At 36.6% G+C, this 21,659-nt stretch overlaps 1 protein-coding gene across 4 annotated transcripts in view; it reads right to left on the bottom strand.

Moving 5' to 3' along the window:
• RALGPS2 (Ral GEF with PH domain and SH3 binding motif 2) overlaps positions 1 to 21,659 on the bottom strand; it is an 87,368-nt gene that overhangs the window by 6,220 nt on the left and 59,489 nt on the right. For 3 of the 4 annotated variants that reach the window (XM_071751165.1, XM_071751167.1, XM_071751168.1), the window contains exons 9-19: positions 20,074 to 20,211; positions 19,152 to 19,242; positions 16,482 to 16,549; positions 15,674 to 15,809; positions 15,279 to 15,430; positions 12,189 to 12,243; positions 9,042 to 9,119; positions 7,454 to 7,559; positions 6,591 to 6,683; positions 1,596 to 1,701; positions 209 to 300 (exon numbers count right to left, since the gene is read on the bottom strand). In XM_071751165.1, the coding sequence (XP_071607266.1) occupies positions 209 to 300; positions 1,596 to 1,701; positions 6,591 to 6,683; positions 7,454 to 7,559; positions 9,042 to 9,119; positions 12,189 to 12,243; positions 15,279 to 15,430; positions 15,674 to 15,809; positions 16,482 to 16,549; positions 19,152 to 19,242; positions 20,074 to 20,211 (1,115 nt within the window). The remainder of the gene's footprint in view (positions 1 to 208; positions 301 to 1,595; positions 1,702 to 6,590; positions 6,684 to 7,453; positions 7,560 to 9,041; positions 9,120 to 12,188; positions 12,244 to 15,278; positions 15,431 to 15,673; positions 15,810 to 16,481; positions 16,550 to 19,151; positions 19,243 to 20,073; positions 20,212 to 21,659) is intronic. The other variant, XM_071751166.1, reaches the window with a different exon arrangement.

The raw sequence follows: 21,659 nt of genomic DNA, 5'->3' as shown, positions 1-21,659 counted from the left end.
TCTCAAATCTTGCTTCATTACCAGAGAAGCTCTGAGGACTTGCTTGCAAAGGGACAAACAGGAAAGCTAAGTCAAATCAATAAGCATTCAAAACCAATATACAAGCTGCTCAGGGTAGACTGTTGATACAAAGCCCTCAGTTTTAGCTTGGTTGTCTATCAGCTGAGCTCTTAACAACTTATTTTCCTTTTCAACACCTTGCTCTCACCTGTTGTCTGTTGCTTTGGCAGGCAGCACTCAGGTGTTTAAACCAGAGCATTGCATTCATTCTGTTTCCAGCCTGAAATTTATATGAATTTCCTAAGTGAGAAAGGTAGAGAAAAAATTTATGAAAAAACCTGAAGAAATGCAGACAATACATACTTAATATATACTTATATATTTATATACTTAAATCCTACTCATATGGAAATAAATCTAAGTTAAAACATTATGAAAAGATTTAACATCAGAAGGTTCATATAACTTCACACTTTGTCCCACACAGGTGCAACTTAATTGTTGGACCTAGTGCAAGATAATCTGCAGTGTGCCTGTCTTCCTTTCCAACATTCTAGATTTCAACCAACACCACAGACAACTGGGAAAAAAAAACATTTCTCAGAACCACACAAAAAAATATTTTGTTCATTGTCATTATTGCTATTTGTTTATAATATAATTTCATTATTTTTTTTATGAAGGGCAAGATGACATTGAAGGGCACTCTAAAAAGCTACATTTCAAAAAAATATTTGAAAACTTTTCATAAACATACTGATACATTCCAGATTAGCATTTTCAGTGCTGGTGTTACAAAGTACTTCCTTGTGTTCAGAAAGTCACAGTGTTACAAAAACATTTCAAGTTGCTGTTGCTGAGTTTAAGCTGACACATATTCATAATTTACACTGGAGATCAGCAATGTAAGTAATAGAGGCTTGGAAATAAAATGTAGGAAAATGGGAAGCAGACAAAGCAATATATTTTAAGCCCCTTTATCAGAACTTCTAGTGATACTTCCTACATCAGTTGAAGTGCTATGGAAAAGGAACAATTTCTTGGAAGGAAAGGAAAAGGAAAGGAAATTTTATACTGAAACCAGACCACTCCACGGTGTAAGGGAACTCAAGGCTTCTCTGGAAAACAGTCAAGATGTCTTAGTTTTGGTCTGGGTCTTTTTGCTTGTTTGTCTTTTCCTGGTACTAGCACTACAACTGAACAGATGGCTTGGTCTGAGTTTTGTTTTTCATTTGGAGAAGAGAAGGGACTGGACTAGCAGCTGGTGTTAGCTGAATACTGAACTTCTTTAATTGTTATTGACATTTTCACATATGTCTAAACATACTTGAAAAAAATAATTAGATTAATACTTTCAATTAAAAGAATCACAATTGGAGTTGTCAGAGTTTGGAGAGTCCTTAGAAGTTAATGAAGACTCTACAGATTCTCCACAGACAGTTTTAGCATTCTGGAGACAAACACGACATGTTGAAGAGCAGCTGAATAAGTGAAATGTAACATCCTTCCAATTTCATGTAGTTGCTTATGAATAACTCTGCAAAGCTGATATTTATTCTGTGAATGACTCCAACCTTGGTGCTAGCATTGCTTACCCTTCTCAGAATCAGTTAATAAGAAGAGATCTGGATGCTCAGGGTCATCTGCCATCATCACCATCCAGCCCACCACTGAGACATTCTTACTTGGGGTGGATTTGAACTGAAAACACAAGCAGATACATAAACTAAAATAAAACAAGCAGCTTCAAACTGACCACACTGCACAGAACAACTACTCAAAAGGGCAGAGTTGTTCTCAGTGACGTTGTTGAAGACACAGTAACTTCACAGGAAGAATAGCATTAAGAAATGTTATTAATTTTATATGGAATTAGTGAAAACAGAACTTTTCAGAATGAGTAACAATCAAATTAAAAGGATTATTGGTTGTCCAAAATGTGTCAGACCTCTGCACTGTATGAACATTATTGCACTCAGGTATCTATAGTAGTTAAAAAAAAAAAAAAAAGTATTTTAACAAATGCAAAACTAATCCATCCACTGAACTTCCATACCTCTTGAACTGCATTAATTCCTAGAGTTTCATGAAAAAAAGCACCTTTGAACTCTCCTGTGCTACATTATATACCATAAACAATATGTATACAATAAATGAAATTACCATGCAATCAAAACTGCTAAAGCTCCCTTGTTTTTCCATTTTATTCAAAACAATTAGTTAACCATGGTACTTCTCCAAACAGTAAAAAGCTCCACACATGAAAAAGTGTTTCCTGCCAGCCATCAATCCATCAACACTTGAAACATGTCAGTTTTCCACCCCTGTGCGCTGCTGGATTTGTATTCCACGTTTACATAGAACCCCCAGGGCAGTTCAGTCTCCACTGATGCACAGAGCCTTGCAAACACCAACTCTGCATTGTTAACATGAAGGGAATCAAAGCCTCATTGTAATTTCATGTTCCTGGATCCTCTTTGCTTTTTTATACAGGCCAATTTAGGTTGTTATCTGGAAAGACACTTAATATACACATAGAAAACTATATGCCTTCACATTAATTATTCTTGTTCTGATCTCAGGCATTTATCCATCAATCTTTGAATCAGAAACTCTGAACCAGTTTGTGAACAGACTTTTCACTCCTACAAATCTCCTCTAAATGTCCCATTGATACTTAACAGCTTTCTAATATTCAAATAATTTTCTTTGTGGCTGAACATAACTCCTCAAATGACAGTGCTCTTCACCAAGGTGAGAATGTGCCTGAGTAAACACTAAGTTTTCTGGAGCACAAATAAATGGCTTTAATTCTGAATAGAACACGCAGTGGAAAACCTGGAGTGAAGAAGGGTTCATGCTCAAGCACAAAGCCTCTGTTACTTTTTCAAGTATCTACAAACATGGAAAAATCTCTCATGCATGTGCTGTAGTCACAGAAATTGGCAAGATTCTTCCAGCCCATTCACTAGAAAGTTTTTTTAGGGGTGTATTCACATTTTTCAGGGTGAATGCTCTCTTGAAGACTAATTCTAAGTTGGCTGGTTTTACTATTGGCCTTTCCTAAAGGTTCTATAGTTTTATCACTCAAGCTTGTTTGTAGATACCATTTCAGCATATGGAATAAAATCTTAAACATTTTACACCCATTCATTCCTCTTACATTCTCCTGTACCACATCTCTGGCCTCTAAATTTCACATGCTTGTAATAGACAAATTTCTACTACTGGAGTAATAACTGAAACCTGTGCACTACTTAAAGTAAAAAGTTCATTATATTTAGTAGTTTGTCTTAGTAGATGCAGTACAAGAAAGTCTGTCACATACAGATATCTACAGCATCCTTTTCCTTTGGACTACATTCACATATAGGAAACACACTAAACTGGAAGCACTCCCTTTTATGCATGAGAAGAAGAGCTGTCTTGTCCATATCTTAAAGTGAGAGGATTTCCTGCCCTTTTTGCCTAATTACCCTAGGATTTTTCTGAGGTAATTTTCCAAAGAGCTTGGCTATTATAAGCCTGGAATAGCTTTTGAGTGTTGATGCATTCCAAGTCCTCAGTCTCAGTTGCCTGAAGCAACAGCAGCAGCAGAATGGTCAAAAGCATGTCTGTAATCAAGACATTTACCATGAGAGATCTAGCCAGGAAACTAAATAGCAAACTAACTTTTTTGTTGCCAGTGTTCCTTTCCATGTCTGAGTCCTTGGGAAAGGAAACTGAAAAGACAGATGTTTACATGGCTCCAGAAGACGCCTGGACTATTTTTCTGAGGTAAATCTCAAGTGCATCAGTCTTTGAAAAAGAAATCTGGTTTTATTCATTTAATTTGAACAGTAACAAAACAAAACCTAGATCTTTCCTCAAATCTTTTTATTTTGAAGAATTGACCTCTTGGGAGTATCACTGGACAACATTTGTACACCAGGTTATTTTCCACCTTCATTTCAGCATAAAGATTATACTCTGTGTTATGATAACCTTTGAAGCAGAAGTATGTGTGAATTCACTGTGAACTATGTGTGTAAATAAAAGATGATCCAAACTGGACCCAATAGCTATTACATTATTTTTAACCACAGCTGCACCTGGAAAGCTGTATCAGAGACCTGAGCTTCACAAGATGCTTTGCATCCACAAACAGACCTAAATATGCTCACTGCCCTAGCCAGCTAAAAGACATCAGCTATGTACCGATAAATCCAGACTGCACTGGGTAGTTCAATCCAATCTCACAGATCCACTTGTTAAAAAAATAAGCCTGCTCTAGCAGTCACTGCTTTTTACTACCACTCCATCTCCCTTTCCAGGGAACTGCATTGCTCAAATGCTTGTTGGTATTTTTGGTATATTGCTGCTCAAACTCTTTGCTTGGTATTTGCCAGCCTTAATGCTGGGAAAGCTTCTGATGGATCATCCTAGCAGCATTAGGGACTTGATTGTCTCCTAGCCTTGATCTGCAGACTTTGTTACTGCTCTGTTGGCACATGCTTGGACAAAACCACAAGAACATGAGGATGCAAGACAGATTTTAGCTTCTAAGTCTCTGTTCACTAGTACTTTAGTTGTATCACAACACATCAGTGACTTGGGGAATATTAAAAGTCAGTTGAATAGACTAGAAAATAATATTTTAAGAACATTCTAGATGGATATGACTGGATTTCTAGACAAAAGGAAAGGCTTTTGCCGTAAGAAAATCAAGCAGATCAGACATCTGGCTTGAATGTTTAATTTTGTAACCTTTTTACTTCATTTACTTTTCCTAAGGAAAGGACAAGACCATTTAAATTATTTAAATGACTGAAACTCTTCTTCTGAAGGAAACATATAACCAGATGACCCACAAAGAAATGCAATATACTTCATTTCCAAGCAACAGAATTACCAGTTATGCAATTTTTCCATGTTCCCTAAGCTTGTATGTTATTTAGATTGTTTTAAATCATTTATACACAATACTGAAAAAGCTTCAGATTGAATAGGTCCAAGAATGGTAATCTTCCATAATTCAGTACTTTTGACAGACAGTGGACAAGAGAGACTTACAAATTCACATTCTATTCTTAAAAGAAAACCAAATCCTGTTTCCAGGATTGGATCAATGTTTCCAGAAAAAAGAAGTAACTAACTTTTTGTGACATGATGCCATCAAAAACTTTGTTTTTTGCTTTTGCTTTATTATTTCACATTTCTGTTCAAAGTAGTTTACAATTCAGCTCCTTCCAACTACCTTTAAAGACACTTACTCCTTCCATAAGGTTTTCAGTCACACCAGTGACAAATAAATGCATCTGAATACATACACTTCTTTAAGGACACCAAGGATGCTTGGCTCACAAGCCTTTGGACTTGTCTTTAACTGGCAAGACAAATAAAGGAGTTTGAGTTTCAAATTCATCTGAGCAATCTCAGCTAGTAGGGTGGGGCAGACTGATGATGCAAAGAAAGTCTAAGTATTTCTACATGTAATTAGCTATTATTAAACTACTTTGAGTATTAGTATACTGTTTACTAATGAACTACATTCAGAAAGAGTGAAAAATAAAAAAAAATTCTTTGTAGATTAAGATAACATTACACACAAACTTTTCACATAGAAAATTCAAGTATCTAAGTAGTCTACTAATCAGGAATCTTAACTTCAAATCTCTACTTTCTGAACATAAAAATGTTAGGATAAGAAAAAAAGTATTTTGTACCAAAAAGAAGTAAGATAATAGTACCCTTACAACAACTCTAGAAGCACACCTCTATTTGTAGAATGACATAAGCTTTATGCAAAGCAAATCTATTTTAGTGACAGTTGTCAAAATAAACTGAAGCACTGGCCAAGGTAACTGTATGTAATGGTTCTGAGTAGTAAATGAACTTGGAAAAAGAGCCAAGTATTCCAAATTTTACCTATTTTCATAACAGAATCACTGATGGCATCCTCCTCCACTATAATTAACCAGTGAAGCATGCACATCGTAACATACCTGGAACATCTATAGAGAATCCTTTTACTGCTTCCTCACATAAGTGAAGTATTTTTAGTTTCTTTCAAGTAAGGCTACAGCAAACAGAAGGAAAGCCAGCACTGCATGCTAGCTCTCTGCTTCCCATATGAAATGTTGTGTACTCTGTTTTAGCTAACAGATTAGAGGATTAAACAGAAGAAGAGAACTCCAATTTTACCACATATATGAACTCAGTACATGTTTAATGTCATATATAGTGACTTCTCAGTCTTCCCACACCAATGTCTGTTTGGATTTTGAGTAGCAACAAACTGTTTATGACTCCAAGATGATCAGGAGATAGGACTTCTACCTTAGAACAGCAGACTTAATGATACAGATTCCTCTCTTAGAGACCAACAAATTCAAAGAGACCCATGGCATACGCAAAGCAGCCATTCTTGGTGTAGGATGGAAGAGTGCATGGAATTTCCACTATTGCATATGATATGCATGAGATGACTGACAGGACGACAGGATAGCGCTGACCAGAAATCATGCAGATCTTCAACTACTCAATTTTTGTATCAGGAAATCACATTTTAATTTTGGCAGGCAATACTGCAATACACCTCTTTTACATACATGTTTTCTCTCTGTAGCCTTCAGAGATTTTGCAGCATAGTAAAACAGTTGGGTTCCACAGAGTGCCAGCCAGTATTTTGTCCAAGATGCTACCTAGAGAGAAAAGGCAAAAATAAATTGTAACACACAAGTAAAATGTTTCGTAACACTGAGCTGCAAAATAGCATGCATCATCCTGCAAAAATAGGACAGCACTAACTCTCCTGTAAAGGTCTCAGCCATGTTTCCAAAGTTGCTGTTTCTATTTATTTATGTAGACCTATGAATGCATTATAATATCAGAAAGCATGAAGAGCATGTGCCCATTGTCACTAATCTGAAAAAAAAATTCTGCATCTTATCCTATACTTCCTGCATATTACTCCATACTTTCTGCAACCATTACTGAAGACTTCATTAAGTCAGAGGACATTAATCCCTTTTCTTTTCCATTTTACACACTGCCATAAACTATCCCTCACTGTCATTAATATATATTTTTGATTTATTCTATATAACCAACTATATGCAATGCAAAAGCAAAAGTTTACAATTTATCTACTGATAAGTTGTTATGACCCACCTACCATTCTGGAAGACAGAACATGCTCTTTTTAAGCTATCAGGAAATATAAGAAAGCTTACGTAGCACTAAACTTCTGCTCCCTAGACTATGGGTACAGCCTTATAAACTGAGTAAATCCACCAAACAGAACAATGCAAAGGCTACAGTAACCCTAAACTTTAATCAGCAAGGATGAAAAGGAGATCTCTCAGACATATGAATTAGTTCCAAAAGGCCATTTTGTCAGATTTATAACTGGGTAAATGAAGAAGGTGAGAAAAGGAATTAAAAAAAAACCAACCAAACAAAAAAATCTTACTGCAGGTTTTTTGCCTTCTTTCAACAAAGTCTTTCTCCTGAGAACACCTTGAAAAGTAACTGCTCCTGGATACAAATGAACAGCCAAATCTTCAGATTCTAGAGAGCTGAAAGGAGCATGTAGACACTTGAGTGAAAAAAAAATCTTTCCCAAAACAGTTTTCCAACCATTATCACAAACATCTGTGTTTTAATTTAGTAATGTCAACTTTTAGTTAATTCAACTTCATTGTGGAAAAAGACTTCGGCTGTTACAACAAATTGCTGTTATGGAATTAACACTCACAAGCAAAAGTTAACAGAAGAATTTATTAGCCAAGAAGGTAATCCTTAATTTAAAAATTTAAACCATAAGACACAACTGAAATATAAGTTTAAAAAGCAAACATTTGAACTACATTCAACCTGTTGTATGTGTTTAAACCTCTTCTTCAGCCCTTGCAAGAAAGATCAAGTATTTTTTGTTAAAAACACTGGGATCATCAGCACATCAAAACCAAAGCATAGCTGAAACATGCAAAATCTGCAAACTATCAAAGCAAGAAGAGTGGGGAGGAGGAGTAATGAAGAGTAGAACCCTGAACCACAGCTTTAAGGTGTTTTAATGCATCTGGTGCTCTACTAATCAGCTACCTCGTATGATTTAAGAGCAATGGGCCAAAACAAATGGCAGGTACAGCACTGTGAAAACAAAACTTAGGTTTTATTAAGATTATGAAGCTGACTGGTTTACAAAACATTCTCAATCAGAAAAAAGTTACAAGAGGAATAATTGCAGTAAATGTCAATCAGAGAATGTAACTAAATTGCTGAACCCAGCCACCTTCTAGAAAAGCCAAGAAACTGAGCAGTGCCTGAAACTTGCTTTGAAGCCAGGATTTGTTTTATCCAAACATTCATGAACATTTGAAGTAAATTGGAAATGAGAATGATGATATAGGAACAGTTTTGGACATTGATAGATGACAACATGAGTTTAAATCTGTGAGAAAGTGCTTGTTTCTTAACATGACAAAAGTTTAATAATTAACAGTCATCTCTTTCCCAGCTACTCCCACCATCTCTACAAAGATGGAGGCAGAATTTGTATTTTAATTAATCAGCTTGCAAAAAATACTTTATATAATGAATTGGGGCCAATTTTAACGCAGTGTTCCTCTCAGCCATATTTATTCTGCCAGGGAAGAGGGGAAAAAAAAATGCAACACAGAACTGCCAGCAAAGAAAACATCTTGAATACCATCCATGAGCACAAGGAATAGCTACGTTGTCCACATGAGAACTATAACATTGCTACACAGTGGTGGGCATTAAAAAGCTACATCTGGTAAAACATCTTCAAGCCTGGAATAAAGATCTAATGGTTCAGAATTTGGATTTGCAGACTAGAATGAACAAAACCCCTTATGATGATACAGATTAAGTCACAGAAGAAGAAAGCTTTAAGTCTGAAGAAAAACGTCTCTACATTCATTTTAACATGTAAGTTAGAAAGAACATTAGAAAACACCCACACACATTATTAAACCAAACCAATCACCAACACTAGAGGGAAAGTTTGACACCTCTGTGTACAGTGGGGATTGTACCTGCTGGCCTTCATGTGGCCCCGATAGCCATTTCGTGACACTCTTGTCCCCGGCCCGAGAGAATGGTACAACCTGTTCCTGTTGGATTCCATTATAAATTGTATGTATTATATATACTTTTATTCACAAAAAGAGCATAACTGCTAAAACAGCACACTATTTTTTGTGTGTGTATCACAAGCCACTTCTTCCACATAAGAAACAAAGGAGAACTTTATTTAGAAAAATGCATGCAGGGGTGGATACCATGCTTTTTTATTTCAAAATATTTTTTTCGTCAGTATTCGTGATACTGAAGTGTTTAACTGGCACTAAAGAATATACCATTTTGAGATGCAAAGTCTGCATTTAGTTTTTTCAGATTAAATCAATGTAAAGGAAACACATTAAATAAAACCAGTATGTATGATTGGTGTTACTACCAAAAATTATTCTAATTCTTTGAGTATGCTTACACATACAACCTGTTGGGACTGAAAGGAATCAAAAGCACTATCAAACTATGACTGACACTGCTTTAAAAACTGTTGTATTAGATATATATATTCTGTGTATAACACTGAAATAAGCTTAGCAACACTTCAATTCTCCAGTTCATACAAGCTTTAAACTCTGTAAATAAGAATCACATTTTAGAGTTCTTAAGGGGATCAATACTGTTATCCCTAGCTAGGACTTGTGTGGTAGACCCCCCCTTTTGAATATGGCTTTGCCTTATTAAACCTTGGTTTTCTGTATCAGATCCCTCGGTCAACTGAATTCCATTTAAGTTGACAGAAGTGCAGGCACTTTGTCCTCACCTATTTTTTCTCTATTTCTCTAGTTGCTTCTATTATGCCAAAAAAGAATAAAAATCATCTTGAATTCTGCAGAAGCAGGCAGTTAAGTAGAAGATTATGTAAATTTTACAGGCAAAATCTCCTGTATAGTATAAATCTAAGTGTCTGTCACCTGGTGAGGAGCTTTGTACCAGCTGGATGGGGCTGCATTTCTCAGAATGAGAAACCTGAACAAGCAGCATTTCTTATTTCAACCTGAACTCAGAGTAGCACAGAAACAAAGGAGCCCTCAAGAAGGGACACAGTAAAGGTCAGCAGCGTTAAAGAAGAAGAATACTTTTTGGTTGGTTGGGTTTGGTTTTTAAACTAGCTCAAACTTATTGCATTTGCTGCAGGAAATACTATCAAAAAAGATACGAGTGAATTACCATCTACCAATCTATCCTGGAATATGCCAGAATTAGTTTTTTAAACATATATATTTGAATTTAATAAATATTTTTGGTTTAAAATACATTCAAGACGTAGACAAATAAAATATTAAGAATAAAATATTAAAATTAAGGAAAGAAAACAATAAGCTGTATATTTGTGTGTACATATATTTCATTTGCACGCAAAATAAATTTTCTTCTTTAAGATTTGGTGGTGTTTTTTTTTCATGGGGTTTTTTTTGTCTTTTTTTTTTTTTTTTTTTAAATAATAAAGACCCTACCAGTCTTGTACTCAAGCTATTTCTGGACACAGCTGTCAGGACATGGAATTAAAGTCCTTCGAGTAATTTTGAGCAGCCTAAAGGTGCTGAATACACTTCTTACCTATTACCTATTAAATTCCCAAACATGCTTCATCATCTAATAAACCAAGGAACGTACACAGGGCTACCACGTATCTCTAGGTATTTCACAGGTGATTTTTTTAATGTAAAGAACCCAATACTTCTCCCTGGAAGCAGACAAGAGAACGTGCTCTTGAAAGTGTGCAACTTCAAACAGAGTTCCCAAACAGCTCTCTCAGGAGAGAGGAAAATACTTAAAGCAAGCAGAATCTTGGAGGAGGAGGAATCTTCTGACAATTGTTTGAAATGAAGCGAGAGTTTTTAACTGGGTGGAGCCTGGGTCAGCCAGTTCTCATTAGAACAAGGATAAAAAGCCTCTGCTTTGTCTCAGAAGTCCACACGATTCTAAAAATTGTTAACATTCTCTAAAAGCATGAGCTTAAGCCTGAACCTTAAAAACACTCACTTTACCACTTGGTCTAAGGCATTCCCATGTAGCTTTTTGGCTTTGAGAAATAATCTGAACTTCATTAATTCTGTCATGCAACAGGGAAGGAAAAGCAAAAAGAAAACCTTTTGAATGTTGCAGCTGCATCACAGAGCACATGCAAATTACAGATGTTCTTTCTGACCCACTTTTCTTTCTGTGCTCACATGCAATGTTCTTATTTCTTATTTAATGGAATCATAAGGGCCTTTCCTCATGTATATGATCATGACCATGAGATTTTAGCATGTGGTTATAGCATGAGATAGCAAAGAATTCACCTTTGGCACAGACGTTTTCAAAGATTTCTTCCAAAAAATAACACAGAACTTTAACTGCTTCAGTGAACTGCAGCAGAATGTAAGATTTGTTGTAACAGTTCCCAGCTATAAAGTTCTTTGACAAAACTTTCTCCCAAACACATCTTCATAGCATGTTAGAAAAAGTCATTCATAGCAACTGTTGGGCTGAATTACTTGAAACTGAGTTATGGAAGCAAACTACACACTGTATGGAGCATCTTACTGATCTGTGGGAAGATGAAATTTCCACCTTTTACTATATAAACTACAGCTATTAATCATTCTCCACAATCTCAAATACAACAAATGAAAGGGTTGAAGTGGTTAATGTCACCTGAGCATCTGCAACTCTTTCAGTAAGGAGCAAGATGTAATTCTGAACCAAAAATGAGACATTAACAAGGGGCATTGCTGTGCTTTCCTGTGTAAAATAGGCAAATAACAACCAAGTGAAGAGCAGATGGGAGAGAAAAAACAGATGACAGTGTCCATGACAAGAACAAAGGAACCAAGAATGGGTGAAAAGTACCAGGGAAAGGGAAAATGAAAACCAGACAGGTCACATGAATAGCATACAAAGGATATGCAAACATATAAACCAGAAAAATAATCTGGGGTTTAATGGTATTGTGTTTGAGCTCTTTAGTGTGACTGAATGTCCAATTAAGACAATAGCCCTATTAATTACTACTGAGCAGAAGCTCATTCTATTCTGCTTTAACAGAGATCCAGAGAACTTATTAGTTATGCTTTGATGACCAAGTCATTAAGGTGCAGTGTTTGAGTGGCATTTTTTCTTACCTTTCAAATGCTGGCCAGGAAGTCTCTTCACTGAGTTCAGAACCATCACTGCTACCTTGAAAATTGTAAGAATGAATGATAGTTTATTTCAGCATCTGCAATCCATCTATTTCAATTATGTCCGTTTCTCCTCAGAACAGTAAAGATTAAATATATAAAAAATACTTCAGTAAAATACTACAATGAAAATACTTCATGATTTGCATCAGGAATTTCACATTAACTGAGGTAAAGATTTGAAGGGACTAGGTTCAGAGGAGTGCTAATAAATGGGAAAGACATTTTCAGATTTTAAAGAACATCCTAAAAGTGGTTTTTTCTGATCACCACAAGCAGCATTTAAAAAGACAGGTTTATTTACATAATTCCTTATGAAATCATATATGGTCATGACAAAGAGGTGCAACTTCACAACAGTACAAACTCCAACTGAATCTCCAACACACTAGAAGTGGCTTTGCTGATTTGAGAGGCCATAAACTTTTTACAAGTATCTCCCACTTGTTATATGAGACCACAACAGTCTGTCTGTCCCTCTGTGCTTCATAAGAAATCCAATATTACTGCAAATACTTTACTTTAAACATTAAAAGTGGAGGACAACAAAAAATCCACGTATCTGATACATCAACTGATGGTAGGTCCACAAATAACCTAGTCAGAAGTACTGCTCACAGTTTACATGTGACCTGCTCCATGGAAAAGTCAAGAGAATGTATGGACTGAACTTCACATTCTAAATTCTACACCCTTTCCTAGAGGAATACCGCCATGCAGATCATGAAGGCAAAACTGGAATAATCAGTTGTAGTAACATATGCAGCTGGAGTCTGCTGTTATGCCACAAGTCTTTGCAAAATCCTAAACAAAGCTTAGAGTTTTCTAGAACAACTGTCACTTAATATTTTCCACAATTTCTACATCCACATCACAATGAAAAGCTCAATGTTTTCTTTCAGCTGAACAGAAACACAGCTGCACCCACTGTAAGGCAATGTGCAAAAATCTCTTCAATCAACAAGTAATGTGGTTTGGGAATGAAGAGAGGGTCAGATGGAACAGAATTCAGATAGAACTATAGCAGGTATTTTGGGTAAGATCTCCCAGCTGACTGTCTTTTAGGATGACTGTTTATAGTAGAATATAATATATTAAGATCTTAAAGTTCTGTAATCCTTTTAGCAGGTAGAATGGCAGATAGGAAGTATTTAAAGTATGTTTTCTCAGCAAGATGACTTCTCAAGAAAGGGAATCCAGCATCCTGGACTGCTGTGAAGAGTGAATTTCTTGAGCCATCTGAACACAGAAGAGCACAAATGTGAGAACGGGATGAATAGGAAATTAATAACTGGTGCTGCTACCCAGTGCATTTGCATCAAACTAAGGCATAAACCACATTATTCTAAACAAATGTTATAGTCAAGAATGGCAGCTCCTGGAATGTTTCTAAGAAGGCCTGACCCAGATCTGTCCAAATAAAGCATCTCTGCTATTTTTTCAGTTAGCTTACTTATGAATTCTGTAATAATTCTGGTCAGAAGGTGTCTTGGGAGGTCATCTGGTCCAATATCCTACTTAAACAAACCAAACTCACCAATCATATTTCTGAGGGGCTCATCTAGTCACTTTCTTGAAGGACACACCATATGCAATCCCTTTGAGCAATCCCTGTTACTGTGTTTCGTAACCAGCATGTGAAAAAAATTTCTCTTGCTCATTACCAAAATTTTTCTTGCTACTTGGAGTGGTCTGTTCAGCAAAATGGTGCAGTAATTTCTGTTTGCTCTACTCATCCAGCCAACACTGAAGCTATCAGGGACAATTACAGTCTTATTTTCTTATTACTGTATAAATTCAGCTTTTATATTAACAAGAAGTGCAACTTCAATACAAATAGAGCTCTACTTGATTGAGGTTCACGTAACAGAAACACACATAATTAGCACCCACTAACAACACTGTATTATGAAGTATATTTTTATGTTTCAGTGGGCCAGTACATTAAAATTTTATCTGAAATGACATTTTGATGGCAATTATACTTGCTGTGTTAATAAAGTTATTCTTCTAAGAAAGCTATCTATCAAACACTGTACTAAGTACTGTACATTGCTGAAATTCTGAGGATATTGAATGCCTACCACAGGCTTCCTTTATATAAAGTTAGTCCCCAAAGTTAAACAGGTGTTAATATAAACAAACCAACCCCAAAGAGTTTTAAGAAGTATTCAAAGTAAAAATTCTTTCCCCTTCTCAAATCTGCAACCAACACTCTCTTGGCTCCAGTTACACAGTGTTTCCAGAGCTGGTGACTGAACTTGAAATTCTAATGTGAAAACAGAAAAAAAATGGTCTGGAGACCTGAACATCAATTGCTGTAGTACTGTACAGCCCAGCTAACATCAGAGATGGACTACATGCCCCCAAAATTATGTTCTGTCTTCTTGAGTCTATGGCCACCCTGAAAAACCTTGTGTGTATTTTGACTAGCTCATTACTATCTAATAATTCTACAATAGTGTTTAAATAGCTCATCTTTGGCTTGCTAGTTAATAAGAATTCTGCAAAAACACTGGCAAATGACTCAAGTAATATGCTGCCAGGGAATCAGCACAAACATCTAATACCATCTCTCATAATAAGTTTCATCAGGACAAGCTAAGTAAGACAAATAATCAAATGCAGATGGATGGGGCAGAAGCTGGGGTTTTGTATGGCTGCATTAATCACAAAAAAACCCAGAGCATATGCCCAGGACCAAGCAACACTAATAAGAATTAGAGAAGAAATGAGTTACTAAAACTCCTATACATCACTGTCTTCCCCCTCCAACTCTCACCAAGAAAGGACTAACAGCTGCTGTATTATTAAAGGGGGTATAAAAAACCAAAACAAACTGCTTTCATATAATTTGTCAGCACATAGTATATGCTGTATAAATTATGCTGCCCTTCTCCACCTACATTTCTCAAGTTTGTTCTAAAATAGTATTTTTATTTTAGAAAAGTACAAGTACTTGTACAATTGCCAACTAATTGATCTAAATTTTTTTAAGACTGTATGATGCAGAGGTATGTTTACAGCTCCTACCTATTGAAATTCCACTAGAAAGTGTGGAGCTTTCTGCCTGCCCTCGAGATGGGACATGAGGCTCCATGACACTGTCATCCAGTAGGTGCCTTGGTCCTGCGTTGGGGAATGTTGCACTTTTGAATTCAGCTGTGTTCATTTTGTGTATGAAACTAGAAATGAACAAGGATAAAAACTGTTACAGTGTTATCTTGGACATATTCCAAAAGCTGTTGCTTTAACATCCTGAAGGACTGCATGCAAGCTGTGAATACACAGCTAAATCATGTGTACAAGTCCTACTATCTATAGAAATTGCTAGTGTTAAAATTACACTGTGCTCTTGGAGCAAATAAAGTCAGGAGATGATGATACATCACAAATCTTAGGATTTTCAGGTTAAACAAAATGCTGACTTGTATCCCAGACTGTGACATTTCCGATGTCCATGTGGTATCAGGTTCCTAGGTGAAGGGGGTGTTGGTGGAAGCAAGGCTCCTTCAGCTGCAACACTTTTCCATCCACTTTGTGGAGATGCTCCAACTTCAGAGGCTGGGAAGGAAAAAGTCATTATTCCTGAGTAACTTTAGAATTATTGTAACTTCTCAGAGTTAATTCTCAGAAAACTGTGGAAGAGTTGCACAAAATTTCCTAAACGCCATTTATAAGAGATAGCCTGTAATAAAACTCATTGACAAACTCCTACTGATAATTTAAAAACTTTGACTTCTGGGTTTTTTCAAAGGATTAAAAATAAACACATTATTTTAAACAGACCACATAGTTACACACGTTTTGTAGGTCATAAAGTTTGCTCTACTAGCTACATTGGCAGTAAGCACATCCCATTGATGGTATGTTCTGAAACTCCTGCCTCCAAGTTTTGGCACTGATTAAAAATAATGCACATTTTTGGAAGCATATTATACCCTGAAAAGTTTAAATGAAGGCCATTCTGTCTAGACACAACAGAGAATGAATATTTAATAGCTCTTCACCCCAAATGACACTAACAAGTCAGCGCCACAATACATACAAGAACTTTAAAAACTGACTCGATTCCTTGGAAGTATTCCTATATAGATTACCTTCAGACTTCTTAATATAAAGATACTGTGTTTCTACTTCACACTTCATTAGCTTCAGAGAAATATTTTCCATGTTCACAACTCAAAATAACGCATTGGATAAATTCAAGTCGTCTCACATTTCTTAAGCATTTACCTACTAAATCTTCTCTGGAAGCAGCAGAGTGGGGGGTGCTGGTCCCTGGTTCTATCTTTAATGAAAGTCTGCATTAAAGAAGCATTACAAATTACTTTATTAGAAAACAAAAGCATACAAAAGCAAGGTTTTGAAGTTTGTAAAATTTTACTTAAAATTTAAAACTGTTTCTACAATTGCAAGAAACACTAGAAAGTTAATACAAATCATAACAGTTATCTTTAGCACACACTATTTATCTTTTAAAATTTTATTTGGATGGAAAAAACAATACTATTGCAGGGCCTGGAGTTCAAAAAACAACATGTTAGGCCATGACGTAGTAAAAATGAGCCTATTGCTTTGTTTCATACAGACCAGGTTTGTAATACCATGCTAAAGGAGAAACAGACTCAACAGCCAAACCTTGGCTACTGTACAGCCCTGCAACATCTCCTGCATCAGAACTCTAGCAGAGCCAGCCACAAGCAGCCAAATAGCCACCACTTGCCACCTTCACCCTCTGTGACAGCAAAAACTCCATGCGAGCTGTTAACAAACCATGGCAGAGTCACACTGGGGAAGGAGCAGGGGAAGAGACCACTGCTCAGAGCTGGCACCTCCCTCCAGGGAAAACACAGTCACATAAAAGCCAGGAGCTCCACGGCCCCGGGACTGCCAGCACATCCATGAATCACAGTGGTGATATGCTCTACCATAACAGATGGAAAGAACAAAGATTATTCAACTGCCCTCCAACCTTGGCTAAAATATTTATACTTACTACACGGCATATTTTAACTTTTTCTTTAAAATGCACAAGTGTGCCAGGCCGGGTCTTTTGTCTTCAGTAGTCTGAAAGTCTAGATTCTACTTCTTTGTTTTGAAAAATACGCTATCAACTTGATCACATCCATAATTTAAAGTTCTTCTGTAACAGGTATTTTGTAATGCTATTTCCAACAGTACAACAAAGAGGGAAGATTCCAAGAGCAGAGAACTGCAGGAAGATAAAATGTATCTTGCCCACACTGTTTGTACAATTGGAACTGTACCACTTTGAAATCAGCAGAAAGCATCTACTTAATTTTGTGAAGAAAAGCTTGTGGTTTGACAGCTCCTACCACTCCCAACCCCAGACAGTTTAGCAATGATTAATTACAGTTTCAAAAATTAATTTCTGAAAAATCAACTAAAATTCTTTAGGAAGCTAAAACATGCATTCAGACCACAATGGCTGTTCTCTAACTTTAGCCTTTTTGCAGATACTTTAGGGGAACAAAAAGTATAATAAATCTCTTAAAGCAACAATACTTCAAAATACACTCCTCCCCCATAAAATGCTCAGCTGGGAAATGTACGAAGCCAATAGTGTGAAACTTTCTGAATAGCAGCCATGGTTTGCATCATGTGCAACTGTCCCCATTCATTTCCCTGCCATCAAAACATGGGTTGTACAGGATGAAGAGACATTAGGTCCTTCAGCAATAAAAATCCCACTAGTAGTGAGTCTTACCCAGAAATGGTGGGGGAAGGTAGACTGAGGAATTCATTAAAACAATATGCCACTAAGAAGCAGACACTGCAGTTAAGAAACTTGTGTAGATTTTTTTCTTCCCCCCTTTCAAATTTTTGACCACAGAGCTTGACTGTCAGAAATATGCAAACAATATTTTCAAAATCAGGCCACGGAACATTTCAGCAAAGGGAAGGCTGGATACTTGAAAATGGATGTGCAGAGAACCATTTACAAATCTTCAAGATTGTAACACGTGAAGGAAAGTCAATAATAGTGTGAGCCCTAGTTAACTGCTCCTTGACATAAATCAAAGGGTCTTCATTTGCTGCTTTTTAGTATTTCCAAGTTAGGGATAATAAATGGTAAAGCATACTTGTTCCTTTAGTGTGCACACCCCTCCCCACCATTAGAATGTAGCTGCACAAGCAACTGATTCAACACAACTTGAGGTGACAAACTTCCAGGGTGGGCAGAAAAAAGACTTTAACACGCTAGGGATTTACTTTATGATATTTCCTGTCCTCTGAGCTTGTTCTTGTCTCTTGCCAGAGTTTTCCATTCCCCAGCTTTGCTGGATGCCAAATCACTTAATACAGCAATAATCTTTTAACTAAGGAAGCAGAAAACTTTCATTTGGGGTGGTATATTCTTGGGGGATGAATGGCCTGGGACACAGATGGACAATATCTTGCCTCCTCAAAAATAAAGCGTTAACTCACACCATATAATCCAATCAAAGAAAAAAATTCGAAACCTAAGTGAAATACAGCTTAAACTGAAAGCCTTAAGTCACCCTCACTAACTCAGGACTGAGTGCATAGATGAGTTTGTTCTGATGAAAAAATGGCATAAATGATCTCCAATTATGAGATCCACCTTGTAGATTAAACAGTGTTACATGTGAGCCAGAAGTAGGGAGTCTTTATTAGAAAATACTCAAGAGAGATCTGCAGATCAAACCAACAGATCAACCAGACATGAAAGCCAGGGCTTTATGCAGTCAAGTGTACAAAACAAGGCAGATATGCTATCCAGCATGCTGGAAATTGTCTTGAGCACAGGACCCTACTGTAACCTCACTTTTTGGAACAAGTGCCACCTTTAGAGTGACAGGCTTTGTGTTACAAGTTATTTTGTAGTGAGTACAGTCAGCTGCAGTACTTCATACTTACTTGTAATTGTCATCTTCTACAAACTTCTGTAGTTCTTCTATGTACTGAACTGAGTTTAGGTATTTTTGGACGTGAGGCAACAGAGGAATATCTGGAGAACACAGGACAGTCATTATCACTGTACTATTACTGTACCATTCATATAGAACCAAAGTTATTTTCCAGAAACTATTTAAATAGAATAAGATCTTTTGCCTTTTGATGTGAGTTTAAGGTATAAACTGCAGTCCCTACTGCTGCTGAAATTGAGATGACATTAAGCCAGAGCAACTCCCCATGGAGTTGCTCTGCTTTTCAGAGAACGTATCAGGGAAAAGTGGGAGAGCATCCCCAATAAAACAAGTTGCAAACCCAATTTCCCCCTACACTGGGCTTTCAGTGAAGCCTCAGTTCTGTGCTAATTCACATTCCACCACCATAAATGCAACCTTATGACTTCACGAGAACTCGAGGAAGACTGGGGGGGGATACCATCTTTGAAGAAAAAAATTGTATTATCATACTTATAAACAGAACCGTGAATGTCCAAAAGACAAGTTGAGCATATTTTCTTGTCCCCAGTAAAAATAATACTCCAAAAGCAATCCTGTTTTTCGAACTCAATCATAAACTATGATGAGATTACAAAATACAAGGATACAGGTTTAAAAAAAAACCTATTCTGCATTGTTCATCACAAAATATGAATTGTAAAAATCTGTATGACATAAAACAAGGGCAATCTTTTTCTGTCTCCTCACACTGATGCTCTGTGTCAGCCACTAACAACAGAATAAACTGGGACTTGTGGGCTGAGAGAGTGAGGGAGACCACTAATGGCATTTAGATGGTTGGATCTTTCTTATATTACATTGCAGAAGAAAAATTGTAACACTTTTAGGGTTGTTCTCCTTAATATTGCAGTATTTACATGCCATCTTACCATATTCACATGACTGCTGCAAATCTGAGATTATTCGAAGAATGTTGTTCATTGAATTTGTTCTTTGCTCACTTTCCAGAATGCTCCCTGTGGATGGGTATGCAGAGTCAATATATGTCAAATCTGACAGATAAATACCTGAAGAAGATTAGAATGAAAAGCTTATTTAGTGTCACACATTCAAGAGAAAATCTTCTCAAGCAATATTCGAATAATTTTTGCTTTCACTGACTCACAGACATTCAGCACTGCCTCAAACTATTTTTTTTTAATTTGCCTGACAAACCACCCAAAATCTCTAAGTCTTTAGATCTCAGAGTAAACCAATAACAATGCTTGGACTTACAGTATAGAAAATCACCATGCCACCCTTGCCTAGGATTAACTTTGCACTCTCCTTAATCACTGAATCCTTAGTTATGTCAGTCTTATCTCATCTGCATTTGATGCTGAGGATATAAGCACAGTGAGACTTCTGTGCACAAGCTTTAGTTCTCTGCATGAAAATTACAACGAGAGGTGGAGAGGATCCTTTCCTTCTGTATCACACCAGGCCATCTACCAGGTGGCTTTGTGTTTAACAGCATCCTTATTTCTAGAAGTAATTACATGCACAACTACTTGTGAACCTAATCCTCTGCCATACCACCAGTCCATGATTCCCTGGACAAATACAAAGCATACACAAAATGCTAAAATACATTATAAAAATTAATTATTTTAGGAAGTCTACTACTTCATTCTTCCAACTCAGCAATTAAAAAAAAATAACAGAAGGAAAGAATATTATCTGTAACTCTTCAAACCGAATGGAATCTCAAACTTGCTTATAGAAACACTGGAAAAGGTAATGAGGAAAAAATTGCATGCAGCTTGAAATGCTGTGCAAGCCCTGCAGTTCATATTAATTGCAACTCCAAAGAGCCAAAAAGCCTTACAGACAAATCTCTTCGTCTCCTTTCTTCCTCACTGCAGCTATAACCTTACTAACTCTCAATCCATGCAGAGAGAAAACCCCTCCTCTTTCATACTAATGCTGTTGATGAACCACATTTTAATACTAAGTCCAACTCAATTTCTTAAATCTCACTCAAAGACTAATAATTTAGTCTCAACTGAAGGAAACATATCCCAACCAGCTCTACCATTAAAGGAATTGCTCTTATCCCCCCTCCCCCCCATCTTCCACAAGCTATCCAAATTTAAAAAACAAATTTAATGTAAATATTATTTTTAAGAAACTTATTTCAGTAACAGGGAATTTATATTTTGCTTCACTCTCATCCCTGTATAACCAGAATCACACAAGAAGCTTGGCTTTACAGGTGGACAACTACAAATACAACCACACAAGAACAGCAGTTGTGCCTGTGTAGCACCTAACCAGTAGAGTCCTCAAACCCGAGCTGGGAAACTCTGGGCATCGCTCCAAAACCAACACATACACACGTGTGTGCACACACACACAGAAACAAATTAAAATACTTGTGGTTGAAAGGTGACATATAAAAAAGTGAATAAAAAGGTAATACACATGACCTGATACACTAATAAATTTCCTCAATTTTCTACCCTGTTAACATCAG

This window comes from Heliangelus exortis, chromosome 8 (assembly GCF_036169615.1).
Source record: "Heliangelus exortis chromosome 8, bHelExo1.hap1, whole genome shotgun sequence".
Lineage (NCBI taxonomy): Eukaryota > Metazoa > Chordata > Aves > Apodiformes > Trochilidae > Heliangelus > Heliangelus exortis.
The sequence above is the reverse complement of the archived record's forward strand: the minus strand, read 5'-3'. Positions and strand labels throughout refer to the sequence as shown.